The following is a 14,679-nucleotide window of genomic DNA, read 5'->3' on the forward strand; positions in this document are numbered from 1 at the left end:
CAGTGATGAAATGTTTGGGGAAGAGATTTCAGTCAACTGTCACTATCTCGGCATCCACCCAAGAGTGATCTAACCTTTGCAAAGCCTTCACTGATTTGGGAACCTCAAATGCTTTTTCATTGTTAGGTTGCACCGTTAATTCTCTGTTGCATTACCTTTCCTGTTTAAGAAAATAAATTAAAACAATCTAAAAAGCCAGATAATGTTTAATGGAAAAGGGCAGCGATGGGCTAATGGTTGCCTAGCAACCAGTAGACATTGTTTTGCTGCTTCACTCTAGAGAAGCCAAAATGGTGGCTGTAATCCTTCTCCGGCCCCCTGGGCAGTGTACGTGTGAGTGACAGTTCCCTCTGGGCCCATATCATTTTCTTGTCTTGGGCAGCAGATCATTCCTTTTTCAGCTTCCAAATGGGGAAAACTCTCTGCCTGATTCTTGAGTATGCTATCACCTACACTTTCATCTTCTCAGAAAATCTATGGCTGAACTTTTCAGGTTCTTCCTTTAGGCAATACTGCTTAAGTGTTTTCATACCATTCTCCATTTCCTGCTTTGAGCTGCCCTTCCTGTCAATCAATTACCAACTCTGCCTCTGTGTTTTTTTGAGGTCAAGCTAGGTACTTGATACGGTTTTGGAAAACTTCCTCCTTTCTGCCTCCAGAAGGGTTTTTTTGTTTGTATTTTTGTTTTTTGTTTTTTTTGAGACAGGGTCAGGCTGCACTGCAGCAGTGCAATCATGGCTCACTGTAGCCTCGACCTCTTGGGCTTAGGTAATCCTCCCACCTTAGCCTCCCAAGTAGCTGGGGACTACAGGGGTGTACCACCACATACGGCTAATTTTTTATTTTTTGTAGCAATGGAGTCCTGCTATGTTGCTCAGGCTAGTCTTGAACTCCTAGGCTCAAGCAACTCTCCCTCCTCGGCCTCCCAAAGTGCTAGGATGACAGGAGTCGGCGACCACACTTGGCCCAGAAAGGTCTTGAGTGCTCATTCCCTAAGGCCAAGGGAAGCTTGACAATTATTGGACAACTGGGTTTTCTCACAACTAGAGAATGGAAGAGAAATATGGTTACAAAAAGTACATGTGGAATCTTCAGAATTACAAGCATGATCAATAAGACTGAATGAACCTATTATTACTAACAATTTTTCCATTAGCTCATTAGCTTGTTTTGAAAACCACAATTCTGCTATAAATAGGAATCTAAAATACTTGAATTGTTTTAATCCTTTGCTACCCGTAAATCACAAGTAGATTGGAAGTGGGTCTTGTGTGGCCTTGATTAGAGGAACAAAGTAGCAACTGTGTTTGAGGATGGTCCATGACAGCTTGCTGATTTTGGGGAGATGAGTGGGATGTGATTTCTTGGCCATCTCAATGGGCTGGACACCCTGGAATGGAAGTGTTTAAGCAGGGTCCTCTAGAGGGAAAAGTTCAGGTGGTCTCTGAACCACGGAAATTGTGTGCAAAATGCAGTGCTTATGTTCACATGTCCATCTTTCTAGAGAGAGGGTCTGTAGCCCCCAGCAGCTGAAAAACCAGTGGCAGAGGGAAGTGAGGACATGAAGAGCTTTGGGAAAAACTTGGCTTTCAAAAAAATATACTGAGGATGATTTAATGCAGAAATATCTTGAAAGAAAAGATGAAAGGACTTATTACTTCTTTCATTCACTCAAGCCAATTAAATCAACAAATATTTACTGAACACCTACCATGTATGAGTCATTGAGAAATACCCTAGGAATACAGTCATGAAAATTGAATGGGCCATTAAATCATGGTGTTGTAGCCGTGGGCACTGATTAACATTGGCTGAACACATATTGTGTGCTAGGACTATTATGCACATTAATAAAATCATCAAAAATAACCACATAAACTTCAAAGCATTATATATCATATTAAATCTCGAAGAATACATGCACTGAGAGCTGTCTGACTCTGAAGCCAGTCCTTTAGCCACCCACCTACAGGAGCTTAGCCCTGGGGAATTCTTTGGGGAGAATCCAGGGACATACTAAGTTGGGGTTTGGTGGTTCCAAGGAAAGCAGCTTCCACCTGAAAGGAAGTACAGTACTGGGGCCTTACTTCCCTGAAGACCCAGGGAGGAGAGAGAAAGTGCTCTCTGCTTGTATCCTAAGCACAAAAGCAATAGAGCAACACCAGTAATGGTAACTGAGTGCTTACTGCATGCCAGGTATGTGCTAAGCTCTCTCCATGCACTATCTTAATGTTCACAACCTCACAAAGTAAGCATTATTAGCAATAGCACTTTACAAATAGAAATCTGAGGCACAGAGTTGCCATAGCTGGCGAGCATCCACAGCCTACATTCAAACCCAAGTTTTATTCCAAAGCCTGTGCTTTCCTGCTACTGTATATCTTTTGTGTCATCTTTGCATATTTAACCCCCTTGACTCAAATGGGAACTCTCTGAAGGCTAGGGCCATGAGTTATATTTTTGTTTCTTCCAGAAAATTGGCAAGTAATGTGGAATAATAATGACAGAAGAACTAACAAACACACACTTTCACAGAATTGTCAAGAACTATGAAGGGTCTGAGATTTCACCCTACTTGCAAGTTAGCAAGTCAGTGGCCAGCTTTACAAATGCTGGTAGAAGACACTAGACTTTCGGTTCAGACATTTACTCACAACAGAAATAGCTATCAGCATTTCTGCATTGATTCCTAAAGCATGACAATAAGAGGGCCAAAGGACACCTGTACACTGCAGGGCTTTCATTCACGAACAGGAACTCTGAGTTAGGAAACCGAATCTTTTGTAATGGGAGTAAGCATGTCTGTTCTTTGCTCTTGAGTGAGATACTATCTCAATCTTCCGAGGATGTTACATACAAACATCCTTGCAAAGATAGTTTGGAACAAAAGCGTACTTAGTGCCTTGCGTCCAAGACGTGTAGAAATGCAAGAATTGTCCAGAGAATTGTCTCCCAACAAGTATATTGTTTGCTATGTGTGAGAATCTATTCTAAGCACTTTCATATTCATTAGTTCCTTTAATCCTCACATCTCTATCAGCTAGCTACTATTATCTCCATTTCTCAGAAGGAGAACCCAAGGTACAGAGAGATTAACTAGCCTGCCGGAAGTTACACAGCCTTTAAGTAGCAGAGCTGGGATTCAAATCTGGCTGGCTTCATAGTCCAGGGGTGTAGCAGTTTCACTATTCTAACATTTGCTGGTGTCAGCAACACACCTGCCTCCGCCCTGTCTTTTTCTCCATAGTTTATCACCATATGGGAGTCCAGTGGTTCTCACACTTCAGTGTCCCATCAGAAGACACAAGGTCTTGCTACCACAGTTAATTAATGTTTGGCCTGGTGCCCGAGCACTTGCATCTCTACATTTCCTAGGTGATGTTGTGTGACATTGCAGAGTCTGCTTATTATGTCTTTCCCTCTAGAATATGAGCTCCATGAAGATCCAGCTGCTTTGTTCAGCGTGGCATCCTCAGTGCCTGCTGTAGTGCCAGACACATCACAAGCCTTCGATGCACATTTATTGAAAGAATGAGAAAAGGAAATGCAGGAAGAGGGATCCATTTCTTCCGGATTCTGTTATCTGACCTTAACCTTGGAAAATCCTCTAGTGCCATCCTGGCAGTTGAAGGCCCTTGAGCAGCCATCACCGCCATAGGCTACAGAGGTAAAGGAAGCAGGACACCAAATCTTGAAAAAGGCAGCTTGCTCCTGACGGAGCTGCATGAGTTACACGGTTTTTAACTGCAAGAATTGTTGGAGTCACTTCTGGTAATATATAATTTCATAAAAATGCTTTCCAAGGTGCACAGAAACATCTGAGGACTTTAATTAAGCCCTCCACCATCGGGAATGGAACTTTTATGTACATGGACTTTGGATTTTCTTTTTCTGTTTTTGAGCACTGCTGGCAAGGAAGCAAGTACCAAGCGAGGATTCCAACTGAGTTCTTTGACATGGAACCTTTCCTTTCGTTTTCTGGAAAATGGAAGTAAGTTACTAGTATAGACATTGTTTGGGAATATGAGCATTTATGTTAACAGCATTAGACTCAGTGTTTATACCACATGGCACCTCCCTCCCTATGGTTTCTGATAAGACATGTGCAAGTTGCACGGGCTTGCTTTCCTCTTTCCCATCCCAGACTCCCCATGTTAGAAGCGAGTGTTGTTCCAAGACAATGAGTCTTCTTTGTATGCACTAATTACAGAGGAGCTTTTTAAAATGTGGAATTCCAGGCCCTGCCCCCAGAGAGGGACCCTGGAGTTTACATTTTTAACAAGTGATTCTGCTTGCAGGTGGGCATGGATCACACTTCAAGAACCACCAGAATGGGGTGGGGAAGAGGCAAAGGCCTGGCCTGGGTTCTAACATCAGCCCTTTTATGCTAGATGAATGGCTGTAGAGTTCGCTTAAACTTCCCAGCACCTTGATTTCCTCATCTATAAAACAAGTATAATGTGTCTTTGGCTTTCTTAGAGGAACAGTGCAAGAGCACTCTATGGAAAGAGTAATGAAAGAATTTTAGATTTTCAATCTGCTAGACATTTATATGTATGTAGAACCAAGATGTCTCTCCAAGGCAAGGAGCATATATAACAATGAATCCTCAAAGTGTTTTTTAAAAATTTACAGAACAATAACAGTAGTTATAAGGCTTATATTCTCAGTCATGACTATTTATTAAATAGTTTAACTGGAAGGACCAGGTATGTATCCTCCACCCCTTCCATCCATCCCTCCTTTAATTCCATGTAAAATGCTGGCCTGCACTACAGTGCAGGCACTGACTGACTGACAGACCGATAGAGGGTTTAAAAGCCAGCTCCAGCCAGGCACGGTGGCTCACGCCTGTAATCCCAGCACTTCAGGAGGCTGAGGTGGGCAGATCACAAGGTCAAGAGACAGAGACCATCCTGACCAACATGGTGAAACCCTGTCTCTACTAAAAATACAAAAATTAGCTGGGCGTGGTGGCGCACACCTGTAGTCCCAGCTATTTGGGAGGCTGAGGCAGGAAATTGCTTGAACCTGGGAAGCAGGGGTTGCAGTGAGCTGAGATCATGCCACTGCACTCCAGCCTGGTAACAGAGCGAGATTCCGTCTCAAAAAGAAAAAGAAAAAAAAAAAAGAAAAAACCAACTCCTTTGCCACAAGCACAGTTCACAGAGCCCTCTCCCCCTAGCACAAGGCCAAGGCTTTACCCCTTTCAGGCATTCCTGTTCCTCTTCGGCTTTGCTCCCTCCCTTACAAATGTTTCCTGAAGTGCATACTTTTACAAATCACCTCCACATGAGATCTAAGGCACTGCTTCCAGGAATCCAACCTAAGATTGCAATTGCACCATCTATTGCAATTCTGGTCTGGATGTCTGATTTGGCCAAGATCACCAGTGCCATCTGACACAAACTCCAACAGCCCCTCTCCACCATTATCTTGCCTGACAGCTCAGTGGCATTTGTTCCTGTTGACGTGCTACCTTTTAAGACCTCTTTCCTCAACCTGTCTCTGCAACCTCTCCCCCTTCTGACCTCCAGATTGCTACATACAAGTGTCCATTTGACATTTCCATGGCATTCCACTGGTACCATGACACAAGTATAAATATGACCTACTTTACTAAATACTAAATGTCTAACTCAGTATTACTGAACTACTAATATAACATTACTCTTTAAAAGCCTGCTCTCTGACTTCCTTCTTCATCCCACATCACCATCCACAGACACCCAACTCTTCCCTGCACAAGTCCCATCTCCTCAGCATCTCTCAAAGTTGCGTGTGAGTTGGTTCTGGCCAGCTCTTTTCAACACCATCTCTTTCTGCTGCTCCACTTCCCTGCTCTCATTCTCTCCCCGACCGCTGCTAAAGTCCTTGCTGTACTTCAAATGTGTTACACCGTTCCTTCTACCTAGGACGTACTCGCTTCTATTCGCCTACCTGGTAAAGTCCCAACAGCCCTTTATGATATACTCAGCACCACCTTTGCCTCACTGACTGAGCATGCAGTGCTCTTTCAGCAGGTATCACACTGTGACACCACACCTACTACATGGTAATGAGTGGCTACTTTGACTCAGCTCTGTCAACACACCCAAGTAAAAATGACTCCATCAAATCACAAATAGTAGTTTGTGCTACTCAACTTCAGCAAAATGTAAAGTTACTACTTCATCACATGTGATTGAGGCAATGTGGTAGATACCGTGAGCTATTTACTAAAATTTCTTTCCTCCCAGTCTACATTTTCCAGCCTCCCTTGTGGTTAGTGTGATGAAGGAAGGAAGTCTGAGCCAGTGTGAAGTGAGAACTAATGTGTTCCACTTCCAAGCCAGGCCCGTAATTCCCACCAGTGCTCTTCCATGCTCTTTTCCCTTCCAGCTGACTGGCATGGAGGGGACACCCAGGATTACTAGGAAAAGAAGGCAGTGAGTCACTGTCAGCCTGGGTCTCTGAATGACAGCCCAGAGCAGAGCCCCTGTTGATAGCAAGCAACATCCTCCTTTGTCTCACAAACAAGAAATAAACTCGTATTGTGCCTGAGTCATTGTATTTTGGGGGACATATTTGTAGTAGTAGCAAGCATTACCCTAACACGGGCAGGTACCGTGGCCCACCCAAGCTAAAATAAAGGACACATTAATGCAGTCTAAGAAAACTTTAAGCTTAAAATCACTGAGTAACGTGCAGAACAAATATTTGCATTAATTCCTGAGTCAAACCCCACAAATGCTCCTCATCCCCAGGGGAGACAGGGCATCAATCCTACCCACTCTGATGTGAGCATGTATGGATTAGTCACTAAGCTGGTGAGCCACTGTAGCTGACTGCCTACCTAGTAAATTCAGCAACCTGTAGAGTTAAGTGTATACTCAGGTAACTAAAAGTTTTAAGTTTACATTACTTCTTATATGTAGATTGTCTTTGTATTCAGCAAAGAAAAACTCACTGATTTTCTAATAGCTCACCTGAAAATCGAGTTGTTCAAAACATGGCTTACATATATTTCCTATTAGATTGTGCTTATTCATCTTTTCACCTGCAAGCGTTAGTTTATCTGACGTATAATAGGTGTTCAGTAAACGTTCCTTGGGCATTATGTAGGGAGCAATTCAAAGAAATGCAAAGCTTCATCGTTTCACTATTCCTTGTGACATTCATAATTACTTCTGGTATCACCCATCTTACAAATGAAAACACTTTTTATTGTGGGCAGTCATAATTGTATGCTATCCATCAAACAATAAAACCTTTATAGCTGAGACACATTCAGCCTGAAGATGAAGTGATATATTAACTTCTTGATCACATGCCAGAACTTACAGATGAATATGAAACAGACATCAATAATTACAGCTTGTATTGTAGCTGTTGGTTTCTAAGGCTTTAAGTTCAATGAACAAGTAAAAACTGGACAGACACACCCTTCAGAAATTAGAGGTGGAAAAAGATTACCTCATTTCATACCTGTCACATAGCAGGCCCCCTGCAGCTATTCAGCGAGAGGCAGCCCAGGGCCCAGGATGGGGTGTGGGCTGGAGCTGCCAGGACGGTGCCAGTGGGCAGGCATGGGGGAAACCTGGCAGGGGAGCACTTAGGAGCTGAGGTTTCTCTCGGGCATTACTCTCCCTTCCCCTTTCATTCCCTTGTATTCTGTTTCCTTGAGAAACCTGGTCCGGATATAAAAGCAGATACTTAAATTCAATTTCTTAAAAATGTCATCTCACCTGGAAAACAAACTTTACTTGACTCTAAAAACGAGTTACTACTACTACTAATAAAAACATAATTATTCCTCAGCTAATTCTTGATTTTACATGCACCTCTAAAAACATAGCATTCTGCATGGTATTTAATAAACTGTCTCCCAGAAGCCTATAGCTGTGTTCCAGGGATTGAGATCATGAAAGCCAATGTGGCAGGAAGCTACTCTGAAGCATCGCTGTATTTGAAGAAATTCCGGAAAGGGAACAGACACCTCCAGAATACTCACAATGGAGTAGGAGGAGATACCAAAGAGACAACACACCTCACTTTTACATTAGAGCAAAATGGTTCGATGCCTTTCCAAGTTTCCTCATGGCAATCTCCACTGGCCACATGCTGTCATGTCCTTTACTGAAGGCAGGAATCCCTTCCCAGGAAGTCTGTGCTGATTACAGCAGTTAACACTAGAAAATGTGTGTAGGTATTTTTTTCTTTTAAAACAAGCAGTGTGGAGGGAGGATGAAATAATAAAGATTAAAGAATGCAGTTCTGCACATTTTATCAAAATCTATAGAGCGCCCCAACCTCAAAAATGAAAAATGGACCTTATTGTCTCAGTATCCTACAAAGGCCAAGAATATATATTGATAAACTTATTCTAACACATATTCTACTTTCTAGCATAAAGTCACCCACTAATTTAAATTTGAAAACCTAGATACTCTGATTACATCGTAATAAAAATCACTTGAGATGTACTGCCGTGGGTTTACACAGCCTTCGACTTTTCAAAGTACTTTTCGACCCGTCACCATGCTAGAAGGCACTGATGTCACAAATACCAATCTACATTTGGTTCTGGAAAAAGATTTTCATGTACATATTTTGTCCAAATATTACTATTTGTTTCATGAAAGTCAGAGCTAAGACTTTAGTAGACTGTAAATTTTAAGCCAATGAATAAACAGTTGGCAGGAAAAAATATTAAACTGACATGCAAAGCATTTGTTGCTCTGCCAGATACTAAAAATAAAAGCAACTTCTGCCAAAATGGAAAACTTGGATTCAGTTGGTTCTGGATTAGACTAGATTTCACTAACTTCAAAATGAGATCTGACATAACATCGGCTTGCCTCCTCAAACTTTATCATCTCTTAAAAAATAATGTACAGTTCTCATTTTGCTTAAACAACCACCTCAGACAATGTTTTATTATCTTTAGCAAGATACACATTCTTAAAAAGTAATGTCTTACCAAAAAATTGGACACTTTATAAATTATATCTTCATTTTTTGAGAATTAAATTCAAACTTGTCTTATTAAAGTTATTAATAAGCTAATAGTTAAAAGATAATATTTTAGACAAAAGGTATAAAGAAAATCAGAAGATTTTAATGGGAGTTCTAAGTTGTGAGTTAAAAGTTCAGGTAACATTTTATTCCTATCCTTAGCCTGCTGCTCCCTTATCTGTCAGCCTAAAAAAATAAGTGCGTTTAAAATATGGAGTTTGAGATTTATGATCAGTTGCAGAAACCTGTTTACGTACTGATTTACAGTCTTGGCTGAGGTATTTAACTCTGTCATCAGAACTAATTATAGCAAACCTAAGATTATATATTCAATCTCTCCTTTCGGTGAAAGACATAGAATGTTCTGCTGAAAATCAGAAACATCCTGAGGGCTCCCAAACAAGAATGCACTGCCAACTTTACTTCTCAGAACCAGTGCTGTAGAGCTCAAAATTACTATTCTTTAGTATGTTGTTTTAGCCTAAAGTACTTAAAGAGTAAATCATAGTTCCATTAATTCCATACCCAATGGCCTGAAACATATTAATCTCAGTGAACAATAACTGACGTTTACAGTACTGATCTAACTCAGGCATTCTGGTAGTAGTAAATGCACATATTGAAGTTTTAGGAACCAAAGTTATTACTGAGCCAAAAAGAATCCTTATTTTGCTATGACTAGAATGGAATGGACAAATGACTACATCCTTTGAGCAGCATGTGTACTCAAGGAATAATGTTCCTATGAGCAAACTGTGTAATTGCTATTAGAAAGGATAAAACTGCTCTCAAATGACATGTCAGCAGAGCCAACCCAAGACAACCTCTCCCCACAAATCTTCCCTCCAACCCCTTCTTCTGCTATACATAATGTTTTCGAGCTTTCCACAACCCATGCCCGAAAAGAGTGAGGATTTGGGAGACGTGGCTTCCTTTATTAAATGAGCCCCCGCTACACTTAATTCTGCTGCAATGCCTGCCTTCCGCTTAGTTAAAATGTTCCCATCTACATGAGAACCCCAAGGGGGCGCTGAGGGGGCAACTGCAGGCATTGGAGCAGGCTGAAGAAGGGCTTCCTTGGCTAGACAGGATTCCAAGTCAGACCCTACAGGAGGCCACTCCGGCAAGGCCTCAATATGGGAAGTGCAACATGCCTGCAGGGGTCACTGGTCACTAAATGCTCTAAGGAGTAGAAACAGAAAAAAAAAAAAAAAAAATGAGACAGAAGTCAAAGGGAAATGCCCATATTGGGGCCCCAAGTGTGAGAATATCTATACCACTCGCCTGCTCAAAAACAACATTTTTAGGATTTCAGACAAAACCACTGGATTGTATAATGAATATTTCCCCATAATAGATTTTTAGAGGAAAGGTTTCTATACTAAAAGTCTGTATTTACCTAATTTAGCAGTTTGAAATGAATATTGTAGGTAAGTTTTACATGATCGTATCTATAAAATGGAACAAGGGATACTAAATCATAAAATAAGACTTTCCTTAAATCATAAAATAAGACTTTCCAACATTTGGTCTGGATACTGAATTAGTATGACACAATCTTCTAAAACTTTGCTTTCTCTATGCTGGCTTTTTTCAACTAAGTGAAAGCAAGATATGATTTTTGGATGCTTAAATAGTAGCTAGGTTCTCTTATTCCAGAGCATAGAAAAAAAGCCATTAAATGTGCCACCATAAATTAATAAAATTTTGTTACCATTTTAAGTCTAAAAATAACAATAATATAATTATAATCATGATTCATTTTATATGTTTCTGAATTTATATTATCAACCCAGAGAAGGTTTATATCAGACAGGTAGGAAACCTCTGACAACGACAAAAGGGGTGAACTGACGAAAACTATGCTGAGTGGTTCTTTACCTCTGCTGGGCACTGAGCAGGCAGGTGCCAACACACCTGGTCTTGTTCACCTGCTTGTTTTATGATTTCCCTGAGCCCCTTTCCTGTTAGAACCAGGAAATGTACATCTAATGAAAATGATTTCCCATGTTACCAATCCTCTCTTTCGGCTCATTAATTCATTCAATCTTTTAAGGAAGAATGGGGAATGAGAGGAAAACCAAACAAATCAGTTCTTAGAAGGTTCGAAGTTATATTATCTTGAGTTATAATTGTCTGTTTAATACAATTACACCATTTTTCTCTTCTAAGAACCATCTCATAATTTAAAGAATGACATGGCTGAGAAAGATACTTAGGAAGACATTTCTAGGCATTGCTGAATTTGAATCATCTTCCAAATACTATATTCTGCCCCTTTCTTTATTGTAATAGTTTATCTGAAAGTACACAAAAATTAATAAATTGCTTTTACTATGTAATTCTGAAATATCAAGTCTGCCTCCAATAAAAAAAAAAGTAACTACTTTTATAACATTAAGGTCAAGTCATTTGTAAAGATAATATCAACTGAGACTTTTTGGCACTTACAACTAATCCATTATAAACAACTGTCAATCTTAAAAACACAGTTCCAGTAAACGTGTAGTTACATTGGGTACAGATAAGAAAATACAAGGCCTGCATGGTAGCTCATGCCTGTAATTCCAGAACTTTGGGAGGCAGAGGCAGGTGGATTATATGAGGCCAGGAGTTCAAGACCAGCCTGACCAACACAGCGAAACTCCGTCTCTACTAAAAATACAAAAAAAAAAAAAAAAAATTAGTTGGGCGTGGTGGCGTTCGCCCATAATCCCAGCTACTCAGGAGGCTGAGGCATGAGAATCACTTGAACCCAGGAGCAGTGGTTGCAGTGAGCCAAGATCGTGCTACTGCAGTCTAGCCTGGGTGACAGAGCGAGTGAGGCTCTGTCTCAAAAAAAAAAAAAAAAAAATTAAGTACGAGAAGCTCACTGGCCATGCTAAACCAAATGAATGAAAAGCGCCCAAAGTGATTTTATGCTGAGGGTCCATCCATACAAATAAATAAACAAAATCCTATCCTCTTCTTTCTATATTTTTTTCTTACATTTCTTATACAAATAACAGAATGCTTCATTTTATTCACTTCAACAGGACAAAGTCCTTAAAGAAAGACTGAAAAGAGCTGATAATCAAAATCCCAAATTTTATGCTTATTTTTGTTTTAGTGCTATCAATTTTCTGACGTATTAACACAGGCAGGAAAACATTCTCAGTAAATTGAGCATCCCAGTCTACAAACGTCTTGAAGCACTCTGGCGAGTTACATGTATCCCATGTTGCTTTTGGTTTCCCATCTCTTCTTTGCTTCAAATCTAAAATGAAGAACATAAAAATCTCAATTTATTTCTTAAAATAAAAAAATACTTCACTGAACACGTTTAGAGACCAAAGCAAAACAAACAAAATTTTTTCACATACTCCAATAATTACAAAATAAACATTAAACAGGATGAAGAAACACCTCCATATTTATAATCTGATAAACATTCAACAAAGAAAAAAAATGAGTAACAGTTATACATGAACTAGATCACAAAATATATTAGCAGAATTTCTGTAATTTCTATGAAGTCAGAAGAATTACTACTAAAAATCTTAAGTAAACTCACCCCCATGCGAGTTTCTTCTTTTTTCGGGCAGCCTGTGAATTTTCAACCTCCTTTTTGGCTTTTACAAAGTTGTGGCAGGCAACTGCTTTGGCAATTTTTACACCAAGCTACGAATTACAAAGGAGAAAAAAAAAAGTGAAAATAAATATTCCAGCTAATAATCACATTTATACAAATAATTGAGAACTTATGGGTAAGAAAGCCATGTCTAGAAATTAGAAATTCTACGTTCAGTCCCTCTCAAAGTATAATGAATACAAAGATAGGACCCGTATCTCCCGTGACTCCCAATAGACCCTTTACCCTAGTTATACCAGTCTCCTGGATAGAAATCCTTCTCAAACTGAGGCCCCTCGAGGGTCCACAAAGGTAGTAATGAGGATCTTCAAGCTATGTCAGCATTGCAGTAGGCTGAACAGGAATTTACCCCTGATAAGGCTGCAGACACTGACAGAGACATCAAGTTTCTTTGCTCTGGGCTAGAATTACAGCAACTCAGTATGGTCACACCAGTTATCTCATGCTGATCAGAAGCTCTGATTGGCAGTCACAGATGTGATTAATAAAACATGGGAAAGCTAATTACTACTTCATAAATGCACTTTGTATGATGGGCAACAGCTTTTAATTCACTGAGAGAAAAAAGAATATCAGGGGTACTAAGGTGAAAAGACTGGGCACCAGGACCACAGTATTAAAGTGTCCCCTGTGCAGGGCCCTCTATGTGTGCCCCCCTTACACCCATCTGCCAGTCCTACAAGGTCCATTCACAGTGAAATCCCCTATCCCAGAATCTTCTTTAACTCAACCTAAAACAGTCTTTGTTTCTCCAGCCCTTCAACTTTCAGTTATACACTTGGCTCTACACAGCGCTCCGGCTGCAGAGCTGTTTCCCCAGCAAGTATCTCCAGGATAAGCACTGTGATGATATCTTCTACTTTTAGTGTGCTCTTATTTTTAAAATGCCCACCAATGTGGACAGCTCAAGAGTACCCATTAAGAACCCAGGTTAAACAATAAAAACTAAGTACCTCTTTGGTGCTTCTTGCCTTTTCTATCCCTTGTACTCAACTGATGCATATTAGTAGACAGGCAGACTTGCAAAAAAGAAGAAATGACGTAGAAGCCACTCTAAAGTCAACAGGTTAAAGCCTAAGTTCTAGGGATCTGCTTGCCAATAGTAAGGCATGGCAGGAGGTTGAGCACATGTGTAAGCAAAGAAGCAAACTCGGGAGAGCAAGGTTTGGCTTGACATGTCTTTCAGCTTAATCTTGGAGAACAGTTTCCTTTAGGATGAAATCGACAAGTAGAAATCAAGCACTGTCTATAGTTTATAAATGAGGGCAAAAACAGATTAGACTTTTCAGTACAGTTAAGAACATATATATAAAGAACTTAGACAAATGGAAGGAAGCTGACAACTGAACTACAGTGCCAAATTGGTCAACATCAATAGGAAAGGTGCCGAAGAAAGGATGATTCATTGTAAAGCAGACTGACCTCAGTGTCTTCCCAAAACTCAAATCCCTATTTAGCAGTGCTACTGTTGTCCTCCTCTTTTTCAAAGGAATAACATTCATTCAACAAATTTTACGAAGGCATAAATGCATAATTTTGCCAGGCACTGTTCTAGGTGCTGGAGATACAGCATTGAGCAAAATGGGTTGTTTTCAAACTGTGGGGCTGGGGAGAAGGAGTTGGCAGTTACATTTGACTGCTTTAGTACTGGCTTTGTTCTTTTGGTTCTCTTTTCGCTTCCAGTTCTTTATTGTAGAAAAGTCCACGTAAGTCAACAAATAAAAAAAGGCTAAGAATCAAAAGCCTGTATCACCATCTTCCCAGGAGAAAATGAAACTCTGGAAGGAGGCTGTGGCATAATTTATCATTAAGATGAAATTCCTATCCACTGAAAAACTATCCATTTGTCATACATGTAAAAAAAAAAAAAAAATCAAGTTAACACCTGTCAACTAGTTAGGCTAGTCAACCATGCAGTATCCAACAAATACCCAACTCTCACTAGCTAACTTTTATTTCTTGTCTCGCTTTAAGTCCCTGTGGATGGGCAGGACTCCCTCTAACTTGTGATGCCAGCATCTCAACATATGGCTTTCAGGATTATTATGGTG

General features: G+C 40.2%; 1 protein-coding gene across 5 annotated transcripts in view; it reads right to left on the reverse strand.

The window, feature by feature from the left end:
* Window positions 1–7,184: 7,184 nt before the first annotated feature.
* The window catches only part of FAM204A (family with sequence similarity 204 member A), a 37,281-nt gene continuing 29,786 nt past the window's right edge, over window positions 7,185–14,679 (reverse strand). For all 5 annotated transcript variants that reach the window (XM_010388877.2, XM_030941139.1, XM_010388878.2 and 2 more), the window contains 2 exons: window positions 12,551–12,657; window positions 7,185–12,253 (listed from right to left, as the gene is read on the reverse strand). In XM_010388877.2, coding sequence (XP_010387179.1) covers window positions 12,202–12,253; window positions 12,551–12,657 — 159 coding nt within the window. In that variant the 3' untranslated portion in view covers window positions 7,185–12,201. The remainder of the gene's footprint in view (window positions 12,254–12,550; window positions 12,658–14,679) is intronic.

The sequence above is a fragment of the Rhinopithecus roxellana genome, chromosome 11, assembly GCF_007565055.1.
Source record: "Rhinopithecus roxellana isolate Shanxi Qingling chromosome 11, ASM756505v1, whole genome shotgun sequence".
Taxonomy (NCBI): domain Eukaryota; kingdom Metazoa; phylum Chordata; class Mammalia; order Primates; family Cercopithecidae; genus Rhinopithecus; species Rhinopithecus roxellana.